This window comes from Schistocerca gregaria, chromosome 4 (assembly GCF_023897955.1).
Source record: "Schistocerca gregaria isolate iqSchGreg1 chromosome 4, iqSchGreg1.2, whole genome shotgun sequence".
NCBI classification, from domain to species: Eukaryota; Metazoa; Arthropoda; class Insecta; order Orthoptera; family Acrididae; genus Schistocerca; species Schistocerca gregaria.
The window spans coordinates 570,153,418-570,180,327 of record NC_064923.1 but is presented as its reverse complement, the minus strand read 5'-3'; the positions used below and the strand labels follow the sequence as shown (position 1 = coordinate 570,180,327).

At 38.6% G+C, this 26,910-nt stretch overlaps 1 protein-coding gene across 12 annotated transcripts in view; it reads left to right on the top strand.

The window, feature by feature from the left end:
* The window catches only part of LOC126365888 (negative elongation factor D), a 227,673-nt gene that overhangs the window by 173,817 nt on the left and 26,946 nt on the right, over positions 1-26,910 (top strand). For 6 of the 12 annotated variants that reach the window (XM_050008600.1, XM_050008596.1, XM_050008599.1 and 3 more), the window contains one exon: positions 17,378-19,306. The exons of the other annotated variants lie outside the window; for them this stretch is intronic. In XM_050008600.1, coding sequence (XP_049864557.1) covers positions 17,378-17,409 — 32 coding nt within the window. In that variant the 3' untranslated portion in view covers positions 17,410-19,306. Of the gene's footprint in view, positions 1-17,377; positions 19,307-26,910 lie in introns of those variants that run through there. 12 annotated transcript variants of the gene reach the window in all.

Here is a 26,910-nt window from a genome sequence, read left to right as displayed (position 1 = left end):
CCATCTCGAAACATCGCTTCAATACTTCATTGAGCTTACATAAAACATGTTTCTGTTATTGTTAATAACTTTTGCACTTATCAATAACAACAGGAAACTCTTGCCTTTGACCATGATGGAGAATGTTGTACTGAGTGCAAAATAGCAATAGTTACATAGATTTTTTTGTGTTTTTGCATGTAAACTGTATTTGCAAAGAAAATAATTGCTTTGGTTATATGAGAGTGGAGAAGTTACGTATCAACTAGTTTTTATTATTTATAAAATGCAATATATATTTTGTAAGGATATAAAATGCACAGTGGACTAACGTTTAAGAAGATATAGTTCTAATTACGTGCAAATCAAGAAGTCGCCAGCTTCGAGGTTCTCTCAAACACATTCATATATCAAACAATGGAAAATCCAGGATGGAATGTAATGCAGGGTGTATAAAACGTGGGACAACTGGGAGATCTGGGAAAAACCCGCGAATTTTTCATCTGGGAGAAAATTGGGAAAACCTGGGAATTTGTTTTAGTTTTCAGTTAAATTTTTGTAATTTTGACTGGTAAGAACAAATACTAACAGAGAATATTACTGTATTGTACTACTGCAGATAATACTGCAGAAATAAAACAAGAACAAGAGAAAAAAACGAAAATGAAACATTAAGTGCAAAGTAAATGCTCCATATACAACAACAAAACGCAGTGGTCATACAAGTTTCTGCCAACAGCAAAATGTGTCAAAAACTTTAGGAAGACTATGCAATGCTTTACAATAACAAATTGCATCCGATGGGCATGACAGCACAACTGTTTACATTAGATTCATTGTAGCAGTTACGAGCGGTCTCATGTGTATGCGAAGGTGAGTCGCATATGAGTAGTACCTTCTCCTGCTTCTGGCTACAGAAATGTGGCAATTGGCTGTGTAAGCAGTCGCAGCAAGCAGCTAAATGCTACCGGGGAAATTTTGCTGTTGTGCCCAAGCTATCAGATTCACGCATGCGTAGCAGGCCTGAATCTAGGAGGGGCCAGACCGAGGTATCTAACTGGGTATTTTGGGAGAGGCGTAGGGGGGGTGCCAGATTAATATTTTTTAGGGGCAAAAAAACCTTGTTTCAGAAAGTGCCTAGCTTCCAGGGCACATTGGCCTATCGATTAATCATATTCATATCGTTTTGAAACAAATCCTTGTTGGTTTTTGAATGCATGCATAATGCACGTGATGTCTCTGTCAGGGGAATTCTCATCGCACCTAGAAGTAAACTTCCCTGCAGACAAGAGGTGACGGGGTATATGAGCTGAGCAGAGTAAAGCCGACCAGATGAATGTCAATCTCTGTCTGATTATGTGATTGATTGGGTTTGCATTGTTATAATTACTAGAAAAATCCATAGATTCAGACCACCTGAGTGGGCATTAATGACTAACAGGAATAACAGGTAAGAAAGATTACATATTATCTTATCGGTGTATCCAAGAAAATGAAATTTTGTCAGAAAATTTTTGGCCAGATCACTTTACTAGTAAGGGGCAGTTGGACAGTCCCTGGAAGTAGTGTGGAAAAGGCATTGTACAAACGTGTAACAACGCCTAACCGGAAAACATTTGCGGGATAACTAAACCAGTGATTTTGGCAGCGTTAGTGAAGTTAACCGGCTAATAAGTTTTGACAATGGCAAAAATAGTTAACAGAATTAGTGACTGATTGTTAGAATTAGGAAGGAGAAGAAACAGAGACATCACAAAAATTATGGAAGGATATGATGATTCCAATTTTATATAAAAATTTTGTCCTTCTACTTTTTGACCTCATGCTTGTGAGAAACTGGAGCTTATGAATGAAATGTGAAACTATTTCGTAACATAAAGGTTTTTGCTTGTAGTAGGCTTAATAGGCATTTGATGTTGGTACTTTGTGAATTATATTCTGTTGTGTTATAAAACTGACCATCTGTGTCAAAACAGTCTTGTTAATGTGGCATGTGTTACAATTGCTGCAGTATTAGAAAGACCTGCTTTGTTTCATCTAGCCGATAGTGACAAAATAGATGTAATCATATTGAGAAACCACACAGGTCTTGGGTATTATTTATATTAACAGCTTTTTCGGTATTAGACAACGACATTTTGATTTTTCATTTAGCAAAATGTTTGACGAACTTTGATGAGGTAATTTCCTTTCACAGAAAGGAAAGTACGCCATGTAAAGCTGCAAGATTAGAGAGGAAAAAATGCTAGGAGCTAAAGATTGAAGAATGTGTACTGTCATTATCATCTCTTGTCTTAACTGGTTTTATGTAGCGTACATTTTTATGTCACACAAAATAGCAAGTTATTAGCTAATAGGCAATAAAGAGTGCAAATTTTCTGAAGAGTTCTTGTTCTCCCAATTACAAAAAATCCCATCCAATATTAATTGCGAGAGATTTTTAAAAACATGGGCAGGATGTCAATCTGGCCGACTGGGAGCAGAAGAGGCACACAGGACATTTTAATTTCCACTGTCTTGAATATTCTTTGATGACGTCCATTACAAATTATATACATTTCCATTCCACAGAGCAAAATGCAGTGATGTGCCATAGAATGCTATGTGAAGAGACATGGCACTGCACTTTGGCACACTTACGACCAAATAATGTCTTAAATTTCCTTGAACACATATGTTTTATGTATCAGACTCTTCAGAAAAATGTGCGCTACAAAATAAACATCTTTTTGAAAATTCAATTTCTTTTCTTTTTCCTTTTCCTTTTGTTAATTTTTGACATCCTATCTCAAACATTCGGTGGATGGGGGCTGCTGCCACTATCTGGTAGTGCGCAGTTTCGGAAATATCTTAGGTCGGGGCTTATGCGCAGAGTAGTTTGAGTTGTAATAGGGAAGTGGGTAATCTCTATGTGACCCATGTTTACATTTAGTGCTTTTACTGCTTTCTCTTTGTTTACTGCTCTCATGTATATTGGGGGGGGGGGGGGGGGGAAGAAACGGATTTCTGTGGCCAGGAGCTATCAAGTGAATTAAAATACATTCACATAATTACAGAAGGCTGAAACATGTTATTAGTTTCAGATTTTATTTCCACATTTCTGACAGTGAAGCTTTATTCACCTTGCAGAACAATGAAGTTATTTTTGTTAGTTTGCTAAAGAAATTTGTCTTTTATTAATCTTTTCCACTGAGTCAGTCAATGTATCTGAAACGAAGTATTTAATTTCACACTACTGGCCAGTTTCAACTTTTCGCTGCATTTCAAGCGCATGTTTTCATCTTCTAGCATGTACGGCATTAGGGTGTAATAAAGAACAAACATGAGATAATACAGTACTGGTACTCCCAAGAAAATTTACATCCCGAAAACCACATTTCTCATTTCAGGGAACGATGAAAGGTAGTCAAAACTTTGGTGGAGAATGTAATTCAATTGCTCCAGTCTTGGAGCGTACTGAGTCACAAGGGGATTGCTCCTCTGTGGCTTGTCAGTGAGACTTGAGAGCTCGTAGGTGACTGGAAAGATGAGGCACAGGAGATCTGTTTTTGTACAAGGTTGGAAGGTTAACTAAGGCCTGTAAAGGCCTCAGTGAGACTCTCAATATATTTAGACAAGGGCGGCTGATGGCTGCAGTTGGCTAGGCTGTATGGAAGGGACTTCTGAGCACGGAATGGGTGGCAGCTGTCAGAGTGGAGGTATTGCTGGTGGTTGGTAGGTTTGATATGGACAGTGGTACTGATGTAGCCATCTTTGAGATGGAGGGCAACCATTGAGGAAGGTGGCTTGTTGGCTTGAGTATGACAAGGTGAAGTGAATAGGGGAGAAGGTGTTGAGGTTCTGGAGGAAAGTGGACAGTGTGTCGTCACCCTCTATCCAGATCATGAAGATGCCACCAATGAATCTGAACCAGGCAATTCTTCTAAATGGCCCATGAATAGGTTGGCATAGATTGGTACCATGTGGGTGCCCATAGTTGTACCCTGCATTTGTTTGTAGGTAATTCCTTTGAAGAAGAAGAAGTTGTTGTAGGTGAGAATATAGTTGGCAATGGTGACTAAGAACAAGGTTGTTGGTTTGGAATCTGTTGGATGTTGGGAAAGGTAGTATTCAATAACGATAAGGCCATGGGCATTACAAATGTTAGTGTAAAGGGAGATAGCATCAATAGTGACAAACAGGGCACCATGTGGTAAAGGAACATGAACTGTGGAGGAAATGATTGTATCTTTTATATAGGAAGGTAGGTTGTAGGTAATAGGCTGAAGGTGTTGGTTTACAGTGGGGGCACAGTAACTGGCCACAATGGGGCATCCTGGGTGGTTAGGTTTATGGACTTTTGGGAGCATGTAGAACGTAGGAGTGGGTGCAGTGGTAGAGGTGAGGGGAGAGATAGACTGTGGAGAGAAGTTCTGGTATGGGCCTATGGATTTGAGGAGAGAATGGAGATTGTGCTGGATTTCTGGAACAGAGTCACTGTGGCAGGGTTTGTAGGTTGATGAATCTGACAACTGGTGGAGTCCTTCTGTCAGGTAACCCCTGCAGATGCGGGCTTTTAAGTAGAAAATGATGATGATGATGATGATGATGTGATGTGGTGGCCCTCAACACCGTACCCTCAGACTCAGAGCTGAAATATTAAAAGTTTTGGCTGGTTTCATTCTCTAGGGTCTGGGATACGTAGTTGCCGCATTACAAGCCAAATACTCCTGAATCTACAGTATTCAATATGAAGATGTTGAGCTGCGATAGGCACAATAAAAAGATTCCCACTATCATAGCTTTTGAACATTAAGGCCTTTGTCAGCAGTAGGCGCGCGCGCGCACACACACACACACACACACACACACACACACACACACACACACAAGTGCATCTTGCACACACATCTGCAGTCTCAGACAGCTGAAACTACACTGTGATCAGCAGCAACAGTGCATGATGGGAGTGGCAACTGGGTGGGGGTAAGGAGGGGGCTGGGGCATGGAGGGGGAGGGATAGTATGGTGGGAGTGGCGGACCATGAAGTGTTGCAGTTTAGACGGAGGGTGGGAGAGGAGGTGTGGAGGGGGGAGGGGGTAAGTAGCGGAAAGGAGACAAATAAAAATAAAAGAAATTGAAAGATTGGGCGTGGCAGTGAAATGACGGCTGTGTAGTGCTGGAATGGGAACAGGGAGGGGGCGGGATGGGCGAGGACAGTGACTAATGAAGATTGAGGCCAGGAGGGTTACGGGAATGTAGGATGTATTGCAGGGAAAGTTCCCACCTGCACAATTCAGGAAAGCTGGTGTTGGTGGGAAGGATCCATATGGCACAGGCTGTGAGCAGTCATTGAGATGAGGGGTATCATGTGTGGCAGCATGTTCAGCTATAGGGTGGTCCACTTGTTTTTTGGCTACAGTTTGTGGGTGGCCGTTCGTGTGGACAGACAGCTTGTTGGTTGTCATGCCTACATATAATGCAGCACAGTGGTTGCAGCTTAGCTTGTAGATCACATGACTGGTTTCACAGGTAGCCCAGACTTTGATGTGATAGGTAATGTTAGTGACTGGACTGGAGTAGGTGGTGGTAGGAAGATGTATGGGACAGGTTTTGCATCTAGGTCTATTACAGGGGTGTGAGCCATGAGTTAAGGGATTGGGGGCAGGGGTTGTGTAAGGATGGACGGGTATATTGTGTAGGTTCGGTGGACGGCAGACTACCACGGTAGGAGGGGTGTGTAGGACATGCAAGAAATTTGGAATCAGTACAGGGTTCACTATGGCACAATCTTTTTCTCTGTAAAAATGAAATAATCATGTGGCATTGATGGCCGGAAGTCCCCGTCCCGGGAAGTTCGGCCACTGGATGGAAGTCTTATTTCAGGTGAAACCACATCACGTGACTTGCATGTCAGTGATAATGAGGAGATGATGATGAGGACAACACAACACCCAGTTCACGAGCAGTGAAAATTCTGCTGGGAATCGAACACAGACCTGATGCATGCTACGCAGACACGTTACCACTCAGCTAAGCAGGCGGACTTTGCCTTTGTGTTTGTAGGCCTGTCGCTGTTCTGTGTCACACTTCTCTCTGATTCTTGATATGGTTAAAATATTTGTAGTTGTAATTTGTTGTGTCCTCTCGCTCCATCGTAGATGGCTGCTTTGGCTAGCTTGTCTACTGTTTCATTGCCAGGTATACCAGAATGTGCTTTTACCAAGCCCATGCTAACTTCCCGATTCCTATTTGTGATTTTTAACATCAGATTTGTGATTTTATATGCTACTGGATGTGTGTTATGTGCTATTGGATGGTTGGATTTTTCACTATGCGTATGTCTTAATGGTTCCAGTGTAGACCTGGAATCAGAAAGGATAATGAACCCAGAGCCCAAGTGCTTGTCAGTGTATTGAAGGGCTCGAAGAATAGCTAAGAAGCTTAGCTGTCATAATTGTGAGTTCCTTAGGGAGCTTTAATTTCATTCCAGCATGACAGTTGCTATCCCACTGTGCACAATGACATCCATCTTCATCTTTTGGAGTGTTGGACTAGATGAATCTGGCATTGTTATATTTGGAGAGGTAATCTGTCGAAATGCAATTATTCGGATAACAACAGCTAAAGTTCATGTGAACTCATCATTCCAACACACTGGTGTGTTAGTTTGCTTCACAGCATCATAATTGTTATGTAGACACATGGTTTGTGTCAGAAAAGGTCTGGTATCCACATATGCAGCAACAAGAGGAGGAAGTCTTCTATTGATCTAGTATCCAGATGAATGACTCAACCCAGTTAAGGTATAGATGTCTAGTAATATCTGGTCTTGTGTGAGCTGTGACTGTTTTAAGTAAATATTTTACTTATCGTGTGCGATGTAGATGTAGGGGAGGCTCATTTACGTAAGTAAAAGGATGTTCATTGGTGTAGACTGCATTGCCCCCTGGCATACTCTTTAAGTGCTTTGTAATGACATTTGTCAAATTGTCTTGAATGTTTCCAGAGCAGAGCCAAAACAAAAACCAGGGTAATCCATGTATGGACATACTGATGCACGACACAGTCTTAGTCCATTGTCTGCACCTGTCCCCCATCTCATACCCATGACTGCTTGCAGTAATATTAGTGGGCGTTTCACAGTTGGCGACAGCTTCTATTATGGGTGACTTCTGCCAAAATTTGTGGTTGATATGGAGTCCAAGATATTTGACTACTGTCATGGCTGTTAATTCATACAGTCCAAACTTCAGTGTCTCAGTGGGGGAACCCTGTGTCCGGTGAAGAGTAGATCTGAAGACTTGCTAGTTGATACATTGAAACCGTTCTTCGCCATACATTTGTAGCCCAGATCTAGCTTGATCCATTTTCTGCAGACCACCATGAAGACTATCACTCCCTGAATAAATAACGCAGATCATCAGCATAATGAAAAAATGTTGCACTTTGTGGCAAACGGTTGTGTAAGTCCAACGTAAATATATTGAAATGCAGGGGAGAGAGAATTGATTCCAGGGTTACCCTTAAACTTGTCATCTTCAGCCCCGCACAGCCATTCCTACTTCTTACTACCAGTGGTCAGTGGGAAAGCAAGTGGTTAAAATTGCTCATGAAGCTACCGGGAATAATCTGCCTTTGCGTTTTGGTAGCGAACGTCAATAAGGTAACATTATGATACACATAGTTTATGTCATTAAAAATTGCAATGACATATCTGTTGCTGCTCATACTTATCTGATGCTGGTTACTAATTGTATAACAGTAGTGAAAATCCCTCGATGGAAAAATAAGGGAAAAGGCAACCACTTACATATAGAGAACTGCTATGTGGCACACAGAAAATATAATAGAAAACAGTTAACACTGATTTTTGAACTCTTTCTCTTTTTCTAGTGAGAGTACACACATTCATACACACAGACACCCAAATGTACATGCTTGAAGTAGCAATGAGACTGCTAGTGTTAAATGTTTTGTATTGTGTGTTTGTGTGTATCACACACCAGTACTCTACAGGTAAGTGGTCACTAATTTTATTATTGTTCCATTCATGTCATGTCCTGTCCACAAATTAACATTTGTTTTGGGGAGCAGGTTGTGGTGATCATACCAGCAATTTCTATACACACTTCAGAAGGATTTTTGTCATATGCGTTTGCAAAGATCAATTCATTTGTACGGCGTATATACAACCCAGAACAACCAGAGATCCGGGAAAAACCCGGGAATTTTTTCATCCGAGAGAAAACCGGGAAAAACGTGGAAATTTTTTAGAATTCCAGAAATTTTTCATTTAGTTTTCAGTTAAATATTTTGTAATTTTGACTGGTAAGAACTGATGCTCTATCAAAAGATATTACTGTACCCCGCTACTACAGAATAATACCTCCACAATGAAACATAAACGAAGAAAAAAACGAAAATAATTTAAATTGCAAAGGAAATGCGCCATATACAATGACGACACACAGTGCTCGTGCAAGTGTCTGCCAACAGCAAAATGTGTCAAAGGCTTTAGGAAGACTATGCAATGCTTCATAACAACAAATTGCCTCCAATGAGGGAGAAGTCACAACTGTTAACATTAGATTCATTTTAGCAGTTACGAGTGGGCGCACGCGCAGTTGAGTCGCGTTTGTGCAGTAGATTCTCCCGCCTCTGGCTACAGGAATGTGGCTATTGGCTGTGCAAGTAGCCGCGGCAAGCAGCTAGATGCTACCGGGAAAAGGGGGCGCCAAATTCATATTCTTCAGGAAAAGAAAACTTGTTTTACAAAGTGCCTAGCATCCAGTGCACGTTTGTCTATTGTTTATTCATATGACTTTGAAACACTTCCCTGTTGGTTTTTGAACACATTTTAAGTTGATTTCTGAAAGAATCATAAGTTTATTTTTGAATGTGTGCATGTCTCTGCCAGGAGAATCCTCGTTGCATCTAGAAATAAACTTTCCGGAGACAAAACCCCGACGGGGCTATACGAGCTGAGGAGTAAAGCCGAACGGATGAATGCCAATCGCTGTCTGATTATGTGGTTGATTGGGTTTGCGAATGATCAGTGTTCTTATAATTACTAGCGAAATCCATAGATCCAGACTGCTAGAATGGAAGTAAACAACTGACAGGAATAACAGGTGAGAATGATTACGTATCATCTACTCGGTGTATCCAAGAAAATGAAATTTTGGCAGAAATTTTTTGGCCAGATCCCTACAGTAGTAAGGACAAGCTGTACTGTCCCCAGCTAGCAGCCACTTAAGTTCTATTCTGGAAGTAACGCGGAAAACGTGTTGTACGAACACGTAATAACGCCTAACCGGAAAATAATTGCGGGATAACTAAACCTGTGATTCTGGCAGGGTTAGTGAAGTTAATCGACGAACAAATTTTGGCAGTGGAAGGAATAGCTACAGAATTGGTGATATTGTTTGGTAGAACGAGGAAGGAGAAGAAACAGGGACATCACACAAATTATGGAAGAATAAGATGATTCCAAATTTATATAAAAATTTCTTAATACTACTTTTCGATCTTATGTTTGAGAAGCTTTTGCATATGAATGAAATGTGAAACTATTTCCTAACATAAAGCTTTTTGCTTGAAGTAGGCCTAATAGGCATTTGATATTACTACTTCGTGAATTATATTCTGTCGTGTTATAAAAATGGTCATTTGTGCCAAAACAATCTCTTTTATTCGGTTTGTGTTACAAAATTGCTGTAATATTAGAAAGGCCTATTTTGTTTTATCTAGCAGGCAGTGACAAAATAGGCGTAATCAGATCGAGAAACCACACCAGTCGTGGGTATTATTTGTGTTGACAGCTTTTTCAGTATTAGACAATGACATTTTGATTTTTCATGTACAAAATGTGTGACGAACTTTGATGAGGTAATAGATTCTTTTGCAGAAAGGAAAGCATGCCATGTAAAGCTGCAGCAAGATTAGAGAGAAAAAATGCTAGATGCTAAGGATTGAATAAATGTGTACTTTCTTGCTTGTCTCCTGTCTTTATTGGTGTAATGTATCCTATATTTAATTTTATATCAAACATAACAGCAACTTATTAGCTAATAGGCAACAAAGAGTGCAAATTTTCTGAAGATTTCTTGTTCTCCCAATTACAAATAGTTCAATCCGCTATTAATTGCGAGATTTCTTTCTTCTTCTTCTTTTTTATCTTTTTGTTTTAAGGGGGGCAAACTGTCAGTATTAATTGCGAGAGATTTTTAAAAAGATGGGCAGAGGATGTTAAATTGGCGGACTGGGGAGCAGGAGGCACCACAGGACATTTCAATTTCCACTGTCTTGAATATAGTTTGATGGCATCCATTACAAAATATACATGTTTCAATTCCAGAGATCGAAATACGGTGACGTGCGATAGAATAATGCACTGCACTTTGGCACACTTAAGACCCAATAAATGTCTTACATTTCCTCTAACATATGTCTTATGTTTCAGACTTTTCAGATAGATGTGTGCTACAAGATGAACATATTTATGAAAATTCGATATTTTTTTGGTATTGATGTGGTTTGCAAATATCGTAGATCCGGGGATGATGCGCAGAACAGTCGTGAGTTATAGTGGGTAGTCTCCACGTGACCCGTGTTTACAGTTAATGATATTTGCTGTTTCCCCTTTGTTTACTCTCATGTCAAATGAAAACAGAACAGATTAAAATACATTCACATAATTACGGAAGGCTAAAATATGTCACTAGTTTCAGATTTTATTTTATTTCCACCTTTCTGACAGTCGAGCATTAATTGCCTTGCAGAACAATGAAGTTATTTTTGCCTGTTTGCTAAAGAAATTTGACTTTTATTAACATTTCCCACAGAGGCAGTCAACATATTTGAAATGAAACGTTTAGTTCCACAGTACTGGCTAGTTTCAACTGTTTGCTGCATTTCAAGTGCACATTTTCATCTTCCGTCACATACGGCATTATGCCATAATAAAGAACCAAACATGATACAATATGGTACCGGTGCTCCAAGAAAATTTACATCCAGAAAACCTCACTGATAAGCTTAATATGAGGTTGAAGTCTACTTCGTTGGGAATCTGTACATCAAATGTGCACTTTAAATGTGCACATTTTAGTATGGTTCATGAAATTCCGAAGCTCTTGGAGTATCCTCTGATGTCTTGTTTCTTTTATGATATAATGTGTGATCTTTCAATGTTTTATACGTGCGTACATACGGGCTTCCCTATGTCATGGAAGGTGTGCAAGTGCCGTGTCGCCTGTTATCTGCACTCTCTGGCAACTGCTGAAATGAACTTATTTCTAACAGGTCGTGGGAAAATATTGCGAATGGTGGTTTGAAAAGTGTTACTTTCAAAGTAAATATCCTTTTGTGCAAGTTGAACTACGTGCGAGAATGTACCATAAATTTCTTAAATCACAGAGCGTTTGACTCTCATTTAAAAATCAACTCTTTAATGACGAGCCATTTAGAATAATTTCAAACCCTGAAGATCAGACATTTGTCATTATTAAAAATTTTACTGGCACATTTGTATGATATATCTTAAAGTGTAACACACGCATGCGAAAGCGAAGCTTCTCTTGCAGCATATTAACCTTAAGAGACCAATATTATATGTGAAAGCTTTTCTTTTCTTGTAGCAATGCTATGTATATTAATTTAAACTTTTTTTCTTTCCCTGTTTTTGTGTTCGTTCTACTTAACAGTGATTTTGCTGTTGGCTGACTACATCATGTGTCCTATGCTCTGAATACCTGCTGTCATCGGCTGGGGATATCACCTGACATGAGCCATGACTGGCTTGCAGAAGCACATCCCCATCTCGATTTTAATGATTCAGAAAATAACATGCGGTGTTTGACGTAATTCCAATGTATACTTTCATAATACGAAAATACGCAGTGTACATGTTGCTGCCCATCAAAGATATTTCCGAAATGTGTCTTTTTCCCTAAGTTTTGTTTTTTAAAGTGCCGGGAACTTCTACACTCATGTATAAAACCATAACCATTCAAAAGGATTGATAAGGAATGGAATAAATGTGTTTTCATCCGGGAGAAAGTGTATTTTTAACCGTGAAATCCAGGAAACATCCGGAAATTGTTTTCCTTGTCCGTGTATACTCCCTGTTGCACCAACATTTTAAATATTATTAAAAATACTCAAAGATGGTTTTTTGCTTTCTGTGTTAAGGAGGAGAGCATGTGGTAATATATATTGTCAGTCCCTGGTTTACTCCTTCTCACACTGAAGGCTCAACCTCATTTAGTCACTATTTACAGGCATATTTAAAATTAATATTCAGATTTTTTTTAAAGCTACTATTCAATTAACACTGAATCCACTACATCTCTCATCCAGTGTTATAATGTTGTCATGAACATATAATGTAATTCATCATCTCAGTTACACCTTGATTTACAGAAAAAGTATTACTATAATTCCATCCAGTGTCACATCAGTCTCCCCACCCCCACTTCCCCTCCACACACACACACACACACACACACACACACACACACACACACACACACAGAGAGAGAGAGAGAGAGAGAGAGAGAGAGAGAGAGAGAGAGACCTTTTTTTTTTGTTGTAATATCGGTGACAGGGGTTAGAGACTGGTCTTACATTGATCCAAATCTCTGTCCATATTAAAACCAGTAACCTTCAACAGTACCTGCATAGTTATCGTTGTCATCCTTTTATAACTCAATTTCCCCATTCCTGCACTTGCAACATCCTTTCCTTTGTGTGTGCGACATTTCTGTCCTTGCACATGCTCTCTCTTCCTCCCAGCTGTTAGCCGCTCATCCCCAACCCTCTCTCCAATTCCCTGCATCCTTTGTTCCCTTCACCCATTCCAGTTGACACTCACCTTTCAGCCCTGTCAAGTTGCGGTGGTAGCACAATGTAGTCAGATCAGATGGGACATTATAGCCGTGCACGTCTGTGCCTATCTGTGTCCTCTATAGCTTTAAGAATGATTTGTCCAAAAGCTAGCAACATTCTCTGTCCTGTTTATGTACCTGTCAACCATTCAGCACCTCAGCTTTTCTGTTAGTTATAATAACTTTTAATTTCATGTATACTTCAACAAGGACTTCTGTATTACAATTTTGGGACATACTTTGTGTTGATAATCTTCAAGAAAAATACAGTTAAGTTCAGTTACTCATTGAGAATTAAGGTGAAAAGTTCATTAACTTTGCACGAATTTAAATTAATGCACATATCACAACTTCTTTAAATAGCAGTGTTACTAAAACTATTCAGCAGATAAAGTTTATGTGTGACATGCTATAGCACAATATATAGAAATGTCATGGGGGGCCTGGGGGGATGTTATCAGCGACAGTTGTGTACAAGGCTGAAAAATTTAGTCTTTGCTCTCGTTATAGGATGAAATTGGTTAGTGTGTTAACAAATTTCAGACAGATCCCAAGTTTACTCGTGTTTTGCATGTTACATATGGATCTTGAAATAACTCGTGTTTTCTGCACGCTGTCTATAGATGCCATCTGCTGCAATATATTTTAATTATGTCATCTTTTAGGTGTTTTTGCCAGTAGACAGTGTATCAAACTTGATTTTTTTCATGTACTTTTTTTGATTATTTAGCATTTTGATCGTATTTTGCTGTTTTAAAAGTTCCTCCTCCTTTTAGAGATGGCCCTATTCAGAAAATGGAAGGAAACAAATCAGTCTGGAATACTTTCAGAGGTTTTTGATAATTATTCAGATGTTCCTGGTGAGGATGAATATCACAGAGGCCAGTGTGAATGAACATTTTTATGGTTCTGAGGATGATTCGACTGCAGTGTCATCGTTAGACTTGTAAAGTAGTGTAAGGCGGCAGTGTTTTCAGTTGATTCCAACAATAACGGTGAAGGTGATTTTGTTCTTGTGAATGATTCCTTTTGTCATACTATTAATACTTTTGGCATCAGAGCCTCAGAGCTAGTGCCTGAATGGGACTTGGGGCCATCTCAAATGTGTTAAGGCTTCCTCCTCCAATTGCTGAAGGATCAAGGCAACTGAAGTGATACGTGTGGTGAAACGTAAATTATTAGATTGTTGCTATTGACAGATCACTGGAACATAGTAAAGATGTATAGAAGTATACATATTAAGAAAAAGTCAATATTTCTCAGTTACGTCTAACAATAAAATATTACCATTTATACTAAAGTCAAATGGTACTACTGACAGAATGCAATGAATTTAGCTGTTCAGGTTGTTGCCTGTATGATACTTGGTGCAGTATGATTTAAAACTACGTGTGAACTGATCCCACATTGTACATAGCTGATACCAAATGGCAAGATTAGAACATTTACCATGTGTCGGTACTATTGGTCGCCTGCTGTGGCTATGAGACCTACATAATATTTCCAGTGTTTGCAACCAGCTCTTTGTTTCTACTTGAAACAGTTTGACTTCAAGCATTGCAGTATATGTATCATTTGCCTATGACCACTCAGTTTTTCAACACATGTCCACTTGTTCATTGTGTTTCACTGGTCCCAGGAAGGAGAACCTTCAGATATGTGGAACAAATCGAGATATACATTAACAAAAGATAAGCAAATCATAACAACAATGAAAATCCCTGGATGGAATTACGTGCAAAATAACAGAAAAGCAACCAGTCACCTGTAGATGACTGATCTGTGGTGCATAGGAACAGGTAACAGACAACTATTTAAAGTACAAGGTGTGCAACTTTGCTTCCGCCTTTTGCCGATAGGCGGTGACAACAGTAAATAGCAGTCGAAAAAAGCAGATCGCAGGCGTCAGGTAGTTAGCTTGGACTTCAGTCAATGTAACCACATTCAAACATTAGTCGATTTGTCTCTGCATCATAAAGTTGTTCTTGATTGAAAATCTCAGTTTACGAGCCTAATTCATATCATTTGCAGGAGGTGTTACTGTTTTGTTTCAGTATGAAGAAAACAGCGGTTGAGTCTCATCGAATTCTCTCAAGTACTTATGGTAAGGACGCTATTAGTGAAAGAACGTGTCGGGAGTGGTTTTAATTTCGTAGGTCGGCATAGCGGTGAAAGAAAGAATGTTGTCGAAGATGAAGAATTGGAGACATTGCTGAGTGAAGACTCACGTCAAACTCAAGAAGAATTCGCACGATTAATGGGAGTGACACAGCAAGCCATTTCAAAATGTCTCAAGGCTGTGGGCATGATTCAGAAAGAAGGAACTTTGTTCCCGTGTGAGCTGAAACCAAGAGATGTTTAACGGCGTTTGAGAACAGTTGCTTCATTACAATAACCCTAAACGCAAAAAGTCATGGGGATATCCCGGCCATGCTACCACGTCGACGGTCAAACCAAATATTCACGGCTCCAAGATCATGCTCTGCATTTGGTGGGACCAGCTCAGCGTCATGCACTATGAGGTGTTAAAACCAATTTAAAGAATCACAGGTGCTTGTTATTGAACACAATTAATGCGTTTAAGCAGAGCATTAAAAGACAAATGGCTGCAGTACAGCGAGAGGCACGATAAAGTGATTTTGCAGCACGACAAGGCTCGACCCAACTTTGCAAAAGAGGTCAAAACATACTTGGAAACATTAAAAATGGGAAGTCCTACCCCACCCGCTTTATTCTCCAGCTCCCTCTATCACCTGTTTAGATCAGTGGCGCATGGCCTGGCTGACCAACACTTCCAATCTCATGAAGAAGTCACAAATTGGATTTATTTTGTAGATTGCTTCAAAAGATGAACAATTTTTTTGACTCAGGATTCATACACTGCCCGAAATATGGGAGAAAGTACTGGCCAGTGATGGAAAATACTTTGAATGATACATGTGTAATCAATTTGTTTCATTAAAGCCTCAAATGTTGGGGTAAAAACAGTGGAACCAAAGTCGTACACCTTGTAGATTTAGATATCTTGCTTTTCCTCTAGGAGAAGTACACACATTCACACACACAACCACACAGACAACCAGTTACGCACACACCTATGGCTACAGTGAACACATTTGATGTGGTCACAGACATGTGATTGGTAGTTGTGTATGTGAATGTGTGTACTTTTACTAGTGAAAGAGCAAGAATTTGAAAACTAGTATAAATAGTTTCCTGTTGTGACACTTGTCATTTCTGTGTTTAGTAAAGGTCAGGAAACAGAATACCAGTCTGTGTGATGATGAAATGAGATACCAGCATTACAGAGGTTATTTGGTAGATTGCTTTACATTTAGGTGTTGTGAAAGCTCTTATCAAGTATTGAAATCTTGTTTTACTTGTTGCATACAAAGGTTATTTCATTCATGTAAACAAATTATTTCTGGTCTGTGACTTGCCAATCCATGAAGAGTAATTTACAAGTTGTAAGTTGAATCATAGCAATTTATATGTTAAGTAGTACATTTTTACATCTTTGTTCATGTTCTCTTCAAACATATGTTATGCGATGTGCTGTTTCCTTGCACACCTTGAATCCAGAATTACAAATCTTTCATCAGCAGATCTGCTTCATGAACACTTTGGAGACTGCTCCTGAGTATAGCTCGGGTTGCAGTTTTCTTGACGTGGAAGCCACCTGTCACTTGAAAATTGGACTCATTTCATATGAGAACAATGTACAGATGTCTCACACCATGTGTCCCTTGACACCTTCTGCTTTTAATTTCTAGAAATATTTCAAAAGAATCATTAGTGAATGTAACAGCTTAGTTGCAAATAGCTGGACCAGTATGTGATAGCATTGCCACAATTTCATGTATGTGCTCATTAGGTTTTGCATTTTGCTGTAATTTTGCTACAAATGTCATGTTTGTTGAGAGAGCAAGAAATTTTGGAAGCTCAAGTAGAAAACATTGCTTAATAACTCACTTTGAACTTTTATTTTTGGGAAGATAACTACAGTTTCTGTCATCATTACTTTAAAATTTGTAGTCATCAAATAATTGAAGTAAGTCATGAAGCTTTGGTCCTTTTTTACTATGTATTATTCTTGAAGATATATGAAGTACACACGAGCCAGTATCATTTTAAATAATAGCATAAATAGCTGGTGATCTTGGCCCAATATTCCTCTCAGTGGCCAGTCTTCAAAGTGTTAGCTACTAGGGAACTTGAAACTTCTTTCTCGTTTCATTTGTGTACCTATCTCCTTGTTTCACTTGTGTGCCTGTCTTGGTACATATGTATTGAATTTGTATGTGGAGTGGTGTCTTTCTATTTCCTATCTTTTGCTTTTATTTATCTCATTCCTGTTTGCTCAAGACTGCTTCTTTTCCCCCAAAGAGCAGGTAGTAGAACAATACATATATTTCATATACTTTAAACTTTCATTCGGAAAGTAGTATCAGCAGCACAGTTAAAGTTTTATTACTTATGTGGAAGTAAACTGTGTGCTGTTATATCAAAATTATTGTGTTATGTTTCAGTGCACTGCAAGGCACAGTTTGGGCACATTTGAGAACAGCTTCCATCAACGGGGAGGGAAATGACTTCGGCACTGTTCAGGAGGGCATTTTCTGACAAATATTCGGTGTCATGACCTCCCTTCCTGATATGTGATTAGTGCAGAAGAAACATTCAGTGAGAGTGTGCTTTGAAGTGGAACATGGTGACATGACATTATTTAACCACAGTGGAGTTGCAGAAATAATGATATATGACTGCTACTCGTTTTAACCTGGCTTTCCAGAAACAGACTGTAAATTGTATATTGGATAAAGACTTTGTAGTACTTTATTCCTCCACTTTAAAACATTGCTCTCACCGTAATTGTTATATTAATTCATAGATCTGCTTTGTCGAGAGAGAGAGAGAGAGAGAGAGAGAGATTTTTATAAACATTTGATAGTTTTGTTTGTAATCATAAAGTTAGTGTTCTGCTTGAGATGTGATCTGCTCTTTCACCACTAAGAGTAACTTTATTTTAGTGAAGTACAAAACTTTCTGATCTTTCTTGTGAAACAGTTATGCATGTGATCTCATATCAGCTTGAGTTTAGTTTTGAAGTGTGAATGTATATTATATGTGCATTCTAAGACGACTCTCCGTGAGGTTGCCGCTGATGGTAGTAGCTCAACTAATAAAACTGAATCACGTCAGCTGCCATTGACTCATTTCTGCTCACTGCTTAAATAGCAAGCAGCTCTACATTCATTGTGTCTATGTGTATGAAAGAAGAAGTTATATGCAAAGTTAACAGTTGCTAAAATGCTATGTGTAATTGAGCTGGAACTAATCTTAGTTGCTGATATGTTAACAATATTGGTTAGGATGGACTTCTACTCATCACACAGAGGAAATGTTGTGCAGTGGACAGGCATATCTAAAAGTAGATTTGGGTAAACAGATGGACTAAGTCCTTTGGACACACACACACACACACACACACACACACACACACACACACACACACACACACACAGACAGAGAGTGTGAATGCCCAGAGATGAAAGTGGCCGTGTGCGTGTGCACACGCTCATGTGTATGTGTGCTGCATCTGACAAAGGGCTCCAGTGGTCTGCTTTTTAAATGTGCTTGTCCACTGCTCAGTGCCTCCTCTGTATGCTGAGTAGCAATCTATCCTAAATCACATCCTATGTTTTCTGTTCATTGACATATTAGATCCAATAAACATAGAGTTGCTTGCTATACAAAGTTGGTAGCGGATGAAAAGTGTTCTAGATTGGTCAACCTTTTTAGAATTTTATCAATTCAGTTACTCCCATCGTCACCCACCTTGCTGAATGAGTTTTAGAATGCATGCAAGTAGTGCATCATTTTTCAGTTTTGTATTTTTTTTGTAAGTTTGTATTCTGATTAGCAGAACAGAGCAACAATCATTATAATTGAACATATCACATAAAGATAAATTGTCTGCATAAAGTGTAACATGTAAGTTAAGAAATAACTCTTATTGGCTGCTAGAGCAATGTACCTGACATGTTTTTTTAAACTAAAATCTGCAGTAATGTAGCAGAATAGGTGTATCTAAGAGGGTTATCATGATTGCACATAATGTTTGTTGGAAGGAATTGACTCTACAAATTCTGCAAAACTATGTAAGCCCAATGGATGTAGGCAGACAGTAAAGCTGTGCTCTGAAAAGGCAGGCTTATAGTAAAGCAGAAAAAAATTACCAGAAACAATTGCTGTATTTAAAGCTTCCACATACTACTTCGAGAAGTCAGTGTAATGCGAAAGATAAGGGGAAGATGTCACAAGGCAGGAAAAAGAAAAATAAGTTGTAGCACAATTAAGTGCAAAACATATTACTTTTAGTTGGTAGCTCATTGTGTAGCATAATATGAATATAACAATGAAGTTGATAGTATAAAACTCACTAGTGGCATACTTTATTCTGCTAGTTTTTTTAATAAAAAAATTTCTTCCTTTTAATTACTATTTGCTAAAAAATAGGATTATTCACAATCAGTTAAAATTCGATAAAAATGTTGTGTAGATCTCTCTTGATGGCCTTTCTATCCAAATTCCTTCATGAAATACTGATCCAAATATTTTCCTTAGAACTTTCCTTTTCTGCTTGTAATGATTCCGGTTAAGTTTATATAGATTTTGTGATTTGGAAATTCTTTCTTGGTTGAGTACTATGTTCAGTACTGATGGTTGGACGATATCTCCTACATATTTGAAGTGTGAAACTTGGGCCACTTTCATGTGCCTAGTTGTAATGGGGAGGTTACCTGCAGGCTTGCTCTCCACATATTGATTTTCTTGTTGGAAATTTGTAGGCCAGTTTTCCGTGAGATGATTTCATGAAGCTTCTCAAGTGCAAGTTTGGCTTCTTCTCTGTTATTGGTAAGAATGACAAGATAGTCCGTGAAAGCCAGACACTTCATGTTGATTTCCTGCTCTTTATTAGAACCGGAATTAAATTACCTTTCTTTCCTTATCCCACGTCCTCACAATTTTTCGCAAAACCATGTTAAATAGGATGAGGGAGAGTCTGTATGGATATGAAAGGCTTCTAATGTTTCTCCCATGAATTTCACTTCGGAGGTTGTATCAGTTAATATCTGTTGGATGATTGACCTTATTTTCCTCTCAATCTTGGATTCCTCTAAGGTATGGAGTAATGGATGCCCATCTATTGAATCATAATCCTTTTTAATGTTGACTGAAGTTACCACGGTATTTCTAAACCTTCTTATTTGCAAAATTGTCTTTAAATTGCATATCTGGTCTATACAAGGTTGACCTATGCGAAACCTCATCTGATACTCTTCTGTTAATGCATCTGCCTCTCCTAGATGACTTAACAGAACTTTTGAATGAATTTGGTATACTACAGGGAGCAGTGAAATTGCCCTGTAGTTATTTGGATTGCTTTTATCTCCTTTTTTTGTGAAGGGATGAATTAATTCACGTTTTCACTTAATAGGTACTTGTGCAGTTTCCCAAATGTTTGATGTAATTCTGTAAATTGGTTGTGTGATTACTGTAATTTAGTTTTCCTATTGCTGCTGTTATTCCGTATTCCCAGGGAGACTATTTCCTTTTCTTTCTTAAGAGATTGTGGTTTTGAACTGGGATTCAATGTGGCTCCCCCCCCCCCCCCCCCCTCCCCCCTCCCTCCAAAATCTAGTTGTTGAGTTCCCCATGCTTATGTTCTCTTTTGTATTGCTTGATCACAGGTACTGTTCCAACTCCTGCGTTTTCTTTTTCTTGGGGGTTTGCCCAATCTCATGTAGTGTCTTTCAGGACTTCTGCAAGTTTCTTCCAATTTTTGTTATTTGCCTAAATTCCTGATCAATTTATCTCTTGTTAGGTTCAGGTATTCTGAGTGTTTTGTTCTTTTCTGGTGGTTGGTTTTAAAAAAGGTTGAATACTAATCTTTGCATTGACCTGGCTCAAAAAATGGAGTTTGGTAATATCCAGGTTTGCAGGCTTAAAGAATTGTGTGGACATAATTTTAAGATCAAATTTTTTACAGAAATTTTTATTTATTCTCTTGTGAACCATGAGAATTCCTGTTGTTTTCCTGAATTTCTTCTCATTGCCAGATTGGCTATTGAAATCTCCTAGTAGAATTTTCAAATGATGATTAGGGATTTTAGTTGCGGTTTCCTTCAGTAATTCCCAGAAGTCATGTATTGCTCTCGGATTTTTTTTTTTTATTGTAGTCATTTGTGGCAGCATGTGTCTTATTTCCAGATTTTATTGAGATCGTGGTGCTTCTTCCTGATGTTGAATGAAAATTTATTATTGAATCTTAGAAATTTGTATACAAAAAAAGCTTGTACCGTGTTGTTTAGGGTCCCTTGTTCAGCTGCACTGCAGGTTTTTTGGTAGATTCTGAAGTTGTCTGAAGCATTCCTCCTCCCCCCCCCCCCCCCCCCTTCCCTCGCACTGTGTTTATGAGTTATTTGAGTTTACCTACTTGGGAGAGAGTGTTTGTGTTGAGAGTGCCTATGCAGTTTTTCTGTTTTGGGCTTAGAGGTTCTGAGAAGCTCCTACTCTTCTGTGCATGATGTCCCTGGTCCCCCCAGAATCCAATTACCAGAAAAATGCAGTCTAGAGACTGATGGCTGGGGTGATGGAATTCTTTCCTTTTGTTCCACCAAAGTAGAAATTTGTTTTGCAGTGATCTTCTGTGAAGATAAAATGTTCATGATTTGATTGTAGAGATCAAGAAGAGCATGTATCAGCCCACCCACTAGGTGAACAGACAGTGATAATTAACCCCTGGATTGCAGAACAGACACTACTGGATTTGAGCTGCCAGTCATTCTGTACCAATGACCTTCATCTCCATTTTCCCTGTCCTTGAGGCTATTTTTGTGTATATAGAATTGCATTTTACTACTTTAGGAATTTAATGTCTGGGCACTGACCTTCAAATTCTTAAGTATGAAGAAAATTGAGAGGGCAGAGCAATCCATGAGGTTTCCCTTAAGACAGGAGTGATAAAGAAAACTGTAAGGGGAAGAGTCTCAGGACAAGCTTTAAATTCATATGTGACAGTTGTTGAACAGCATCACAGTTCCACAACAAAATGATGACGTATATTAAAGCTAATCTCTCTTATCTCCATTTTATGTTTTCAAATTTCCTTACTGAAATCCTTTATTTTTTCCAAAGCTGTCATCAGATAGGAGTGCACACATGATAACAGTCGATTTATCACAGTATTGTGATACAAGTATTTTGTGATGAGAACAATATGCAAAACATAAGGCGTGGTAGCTACTCACTTGCTGATGATGATTGTTAACCCTACCCCCCTCTCTCTATCTGTGGCACAGGGAAGATGTGCAGCAGCATATAGGGAAGATGATGATCAGGTCAGAAGGTAGGCAGTGGAGGGGGATGAGGAACTATTTGAAAATCACATCACAGTAGGGGAAGAGTTGGCTGTCAGTGGCAATGATGTTATGTGGAGTCATTAAATGACACAACTGATTGTTGCCACAGAGGTGTGTGTGTGTGTGTGTGTGTGTGTAAGAGAGAGAGAGAGAGAGAGAGAGAGAGAGAGAGAGAGAGAGAGAGAGAGAGAGAGAGAGAGAGAAAGCTATTGTTTTTGCTTGAAAATACACCTATGCTTCATTCATCCACAAGTTCAATTAATAAATATTTAATTACACATTGTGTAAAACATGTTTATTCTGCAGTAAAGAAGCACGTTTGTCATTTAGGAGGGGCTCAATTAGTGTGTTTGTCTTGCTTATTGAAGTGTAATCCATAGTGGTATAATAAAAAAAAACACTGTCTATAATCAAGAATTTGTTACTGATTTAGGATCAAAGTCTTTCTCATAGTCTCAGTTAATTACCATAACCAGTAAATTATTACCAGTGGCTGTGTTTCATCACCATTCCTGAAGTCCCTATTATTGGTGGAATCTGATATTATCTCAGAGATAACAATCAATCCAGCTGCATATGTCATGGAACAATTAGCCAGTTGCTGCTACTTCTTCTAAACATATTGAATGAAAGAACTGGTTAGTAGTCTTACTCGTAGATTTTAACTTGTAGTTTCACAGCTCTCACACAGATGTAGTAGACTTTACTTTTGTACCACTTGTAGCCATTAATTATTGCTGTTTCTTGTGTTAGTTGTGAGACTGAATAATTGTCCTCTCCAAGAGGAATACTTTTTTCTGCTGTGCATACACCTTTTTCTGTGTTGTGCACTGACTTGACAGTGCCTGATTTGAATGGAAATAAATGTGTTCAGACAAATGATGTTTCTGATGCATTTACATTTGGATTCTGCAACCAACAGAGGTATCTCGGTACTTTCAATTTTAATATGTACCATGTTGTACAAGCTTTCTGCTTTTAACTTCTGCCCCCCCCCCCCCCCAAAAAAAAAAGAAAAAAAAACCACTACGCCTCTTTTATACCAACTATGGTGATGCAGTGGTACAATACAGACTTGCATTCTGGAGTACAGTGGTTCAATTCTTCAGCTGGCCACCCATGTTTAGGATTTCCACAGTTTCCTTAAATTACTTAAGGCAAATTCCGGGATGATTCTTTGGAAAATAACATGGCTTATTTCCTTCCCAACTCTTTCCCAATCTGGTGACACACACTTTTTAATTGTGTCATATACTCTGATTCCCTCAGTGCCCTTCAGACCCTCTGTGCTGAACACAGTCCATTCCTTAGTACAACGGGTCCAAGAAAGCTTCCATTTGCTCGCTGTTAAGGGAGCTACTGTGATATTCATGTGAGTTGCTGGCCATGATTATATGATGGGAAATGAGGTTCTGATGCCGCTGCCAAGGCTGCCGCCCTTCTACCTCGGTCCGCTAGCCCTTCTGCCCCTTCGGCTGATATCTGTAGTGCAGTCTGTCGGCAGGTGGTGTCACTTTGACATCACCACGGGTCTTCTCTTCCTGGGAACAAGCTCAGAGGAATTAAACTTCTCCTAGTGAGTTGGCTGACCTCATCCCGGCCCCCTCGCTGCAAGGAGATCATTTTAGTTAGGTTGTCGTTTAAGCCGTGTTCATTGTCGTCCATATTTGATGGTTTGCCACTTCCTTGACCGAATGTGTGTTTTTTTTTCCTCCCTCTCTGTGGAGCCATTTTAGCGAATGACGCACGGCCCATCGACTGCGTTGTACTTTTTGTCCGTCGTAATAATATCATGAAGGACATTTAATCTTTGGTTCGGGACCTCCACTGTCTCTACAGCATATTTTGTGGACCTTTCTTCATGAGGAAGTCCTCAACCTTAGCTTGCTTTCCCTCTGTTGATTTAGCTTAACACATAGTCACTTTTAATTTATATGGCATTAATTGTTTTTGCCCCCTAAAAAAAAAAAAAAAAAAAAAAAAAAAAAAAAAAAAAAAAAAAAAAAAACCAGATCACTCTTCCCCAATCCAAAGTTATGCTCCAGCTTTAATGACTGCATCGTTGAGATGACAACTAATCTTCCTCTTCTTATTATCTTTCTGTGTTTCCTTAAACATCTCATTTTTCTGTGTCCTTAAATAACCATACAATTTGACCAATCTCCCCCCCCCCCCCCCAATTTATCTGCTTTTCTTCTTCTGTTTTTATTTGTGTTGTGAGACTCGCAAATACCATTGAAAACCTCTTTTCATTTCTCTCATTCTCATCATGTTCTTGTCTTGTTTCTTTGCAAAGATGTTTGAGTAACATAGCTAAAGATTGAGTATATGTGTCATGTATGTTAACGAGACAATTTCTGTGGGTACAACCTTATTGTTTATGTTTATTCATATATTTTGCATTATACCTAAGTTTTTATAATTGCAAAAAAGAAAGAAACTAACTTTAAAACAAGTCTGTTGGTTATCTTATTGTTGATACACTCGTAGATATACATATGAGGTGGTATACTGAGACAATTCATAAAGATGTACTCACCCAGTAGCTAACACTGGGACAAGGCCAGTTCAGACAATGTAACGGATGTTGACATTCAGAGCCAAAGGTTTCTCCTTTGAAAGCTGTAGGTAACTAAATTTAGTAAAAGATTGACAGAGACAGAGAAATGAATAAAAATACACTTAAAACAGCATGTCAGAAAATACATAAGTTACTGAAACAATAAATGCACAAGGAAAGGTGATGTGCTAAGTTCTAGGATGACACTTGATAAAATACTTTAAAGGACGTTGAAGCCTGTGAAAAAATTAGTGAGTAGTAATTGAAGGTCAAGCAAGGTACAAAGAAAATACAAAATTGGAATGACATAGATAAGAGATAATTTAAGTTCAAGCAAACTGTGGAGCCAGTCTACTTTCCTTTTGCGTAGTCCTCGAGAAGTTAGTGTTTGCACTCCACTCCTGTGGTAGACAAACAGGCTGGTTATTCATTCTTCCTGAGTACTTTGTGCTGCTGTTGAACAACAATTCAGTATGAGATAGAGTAGTTCCAGAAATGCGTAAGTACTCAAAATTTTATGTTGAAGTGAAGAGAACGTCCTTTTGGATGAAGTGAGGACATGTTACGGATTTTTATTCTTGCATTTCTTACCTCTGCAACTTTTTTGTACCTTCTTTACATTCATCAGTTTTGTCAGAAGGGAACTTTGATTAAGAAAGATGTAAATCTTATTAGACCAGTCACAGATTAGATTAGATTAGATTAATACTTGTTCCATAGATCATGAATACGACACTTCGTGATGATGTGGAACGTGTCAGGTTAATGAAAGATGTCAGTACAAGATATTACATTACACAAAATATTGCATGACACTAATGCTTAAGTTAGTTTTTTTCCCTCCCTTAATTTATATCTAAAAATTCAGCCAATGAGTAGAAGGAGTTGTCATCTAGAAATTATTTTAATTTATTTTTAAATGTTGGTTCACTATCTGTCAGGCTTTTGATGCTGTTTGGTAGGTGACCAAAAACTTTTGTGGCAGCATAATTTACCCCCTTCTGTGCCAAAGTCAGTTTTTGCTTTTATCAGGTATGGTCCTTTACTTCATTCATTTTTGTCCACATTTGCTATATGTGTGGACAATTTTCCACATCATGTGACTGGGGCATCAGCAGATTCACATTTTTTACTGTACTTGTCAATTGTTTTGTATGGAATGTTACGTACAGAGAGTTTTGTTTTGCAACAAAGTTACAGATTAGATTGCAAAAGCAGGAACTGTGTTAATAACTGTAGAGAACTACAATCTGAAAGGTAATGATTGGTATACAATAATGTACATAATAAATAATTTTTACTTTTGTGGACATACATTGTATAATTTTAATTATTTAGAGCATTCTATTTTTCCATAGACAACACTGAAAACAAAACATACGAGAGTCCAGCAGAATGAATAGTAGGTTATAAAAAGGACAGAACTATGAAGCATGTTGACAAATTTATTGAAAAATGCATCGAAAACAGCGAAAAATACATCCCATTACATCTCATGTGCGCCCTAATACATTAACTTTACTCGATTTTGAATGTGTTGTTTGTGGCTTGGCTTCTAAAAGTTCCAGGTGGTGCAGTAAGTTGGCTGAATTTATCTTGTTTGTTTAGTTTCTGTATGACCTGCAATTTGTATGATTGGAAGTGCAGAATATCATGAATGATGAACTGCGGGTAACAACCTGACATTGTTTCCACTGAGATGTGCCTGACAGGAGAAGCGTGACGACTTCAGATGGTGCTTAACTTGTCTCCTCCACTTGCTGTGTGATCTTGTGCGTCCTTCGTCACCCTGCAGGTTTCTTCATTGCACAAGATTAAAAAAATAAGTCCTGAATTAGCATGAATTGTTACACCTACCTTACAGTCGTCCAATAATTGCAGACTTTATCATGTTGTTTCAGCTCGGAATGGTGATGAAAGAGTCACTGAGTGGTGGGAGAAAGTTACTTTTGGAATAATCCTCCACGGCGAATGCTAAATACTCTTAACTTCAAAATGTCATAATTACAAATGGCAGTTTTTCCCAATGCAGTGTGTGCATACTTATTTTGCACAGGCACATCAGTGATACTTGTCT